At 45.3% G+C, this 1,466-nt stretch overlaps 1 protein-coding gene across 1 annotated transcript in view; it reads right to left on the bottom strand.

Annotated features, from left to right (window-relative positions):
- Nucleotides 1-82, bottom strand: part of DNASE2B (deoxyribonuclease II beta) — a 9,390-nt gene extending 9,308 nt beyond the window's left edge. The window contains exon 1 of the mRNA XM_009580671.1: nt 6-82. Coding sequence (XP_009578966.1) covers nt 6-82 — 77 coding nt within the window. The remainder of the gene's footprint in view (nt 1-5) is intronic.
- Between the last annotated feature and the right edge of the window lie 1,384 nt (nt 83-1,466).

Genomic DNA, 1,466 nt, shown 5'->3' with positions numbered 1-1,466 from the left:
AGGAAATCTCAGCTGCCCACAGGGGCGCGGAGGAGAGAAGCAATAGCAAAGCAGAGTGACACCATGCAGACCCCGCAGGCATTTTGGTTTCTCGGCTGCACAGGGCGAGCACTGAGTAGGCTCTAAAAGGAGAAGTTGTGTCGCATTAGCTGTCAGCTCCTGCTGTAGGATGCAGTAAGCACAGCCCGGGCGGCTGCCCGGGGCGGCAGAGCCAGCCCGGGGGGTCGGGCTCCCGCTGCAGGGACAGCTGTCGGCAGCGGGGCCAGGGCTCCCGGGAGCCACTGGAAACTGCTCAGGATTTCTTTGGGCAACAAAATGGCAGTTGTCAAGCTATGTTTTTGAGAAAACTTACCTTTGTATTTTAGGAGGTAGTACTTTGACTGTATAAAATATTCAGGGTATTCTGCTTTAAAAAAAAAAAAAAGCTGCAGATACCGAAACCCTTTTTGTTTTCTTTTTAGTGGTGCATGACTGAGGTATGAGTTTTTTACAACTATCTGAAAAAAACTCAGTGTTCAGATAAGCAAAACAAAATCGTTTCCATCTCACTACTTCGCCGCCCAGCCCTTGTTGCGAGCACAGCCTTTTTGCACTGTTCCTGCAAAGAGGGTTTCTGGTGAAGCGTTGAGCCCAGCCCGGCTCTGGCTCTGGTGGTGGGGCTTCATTTGTCAGTGGGGATAGAGCCCACAGGGACTGAGAAAAACACTCAGAGAAAACACTCTGATCTCTGAGCCACAGTAATTTACCTACAATTAGTTAGTATTTTTTTTAAATTATCTTTTAAGTGCATTAGCATTTCTCTTAGGAACAAACATGTCTGAAGGAGCAATTTTACATCTGATAATCTTTTAGCAACACACACATAAAAAGCTTCAATTTATATTTTGGTGTGTAAAATATTCTTTCTCCCTCCTCATTATGCTTACATTAAAAGGTGCTGATTTACATTAAAAGATGTTGATACCAAGTATGGGATATTTCAGCCTCAGGGAAAGTCTAGTGCAACAAGCTCTGGATGTTTTAGCATAACAGAAATCCTCACAGCCTTCACAGTATTTTGTCTCCCTTCTAGCATAGCCTCTCCAACACTGGAATAGATGTGTAAATCAGGTGTGTTTGACAGCAGCAGGATAACACTGAATAGGTCTTAGCGCAAACAAAACCAATGATCCCAGAAAGCCAGGATTTTGGAGGTGTGGATCAAGACCTGAATTTTGCTGCTCAGACTCTCTCCTGATCCCTTTTGTGGGAGATCAGATTTGTAACACAGTTGTGAGGAAATGCTTTCAACCAGCCCAGCTTGGTCTGTCTTTTCTTGCTCTGGGGAATTGCAACATGCATGGAGAGGCTAATAAAACACACAACACGCCAAGAACGTGACAGCTATTTCCATTTTCTGTTTGGGACTTCTGCCTGCTTACAAAGCAACCTTCCCGCCCCTCGTGGAAGAATTGCTTTGATACTCA

This window comes from Fulmarus glacialis, unplaced genomic scaffold (genome assembly GCF_000690835.1).
Source record: "Fulmarus glacialis isolate BGI_N327 unplaced genomic scaffold, ASM69083v1 scaffold39580, whole genome shotgun sequence".
NCBI lineage: Eukaryota > Metazoa > Chordata > Aves > Procellariiformes > Procellariidae > Fulmarus > Fulmarus glacialis.
The sequence above is the reverse complement of the archived record's forward strand: the minus strand, read 5'-3'. Positions and strand labels throughout refer to the sequence as shown.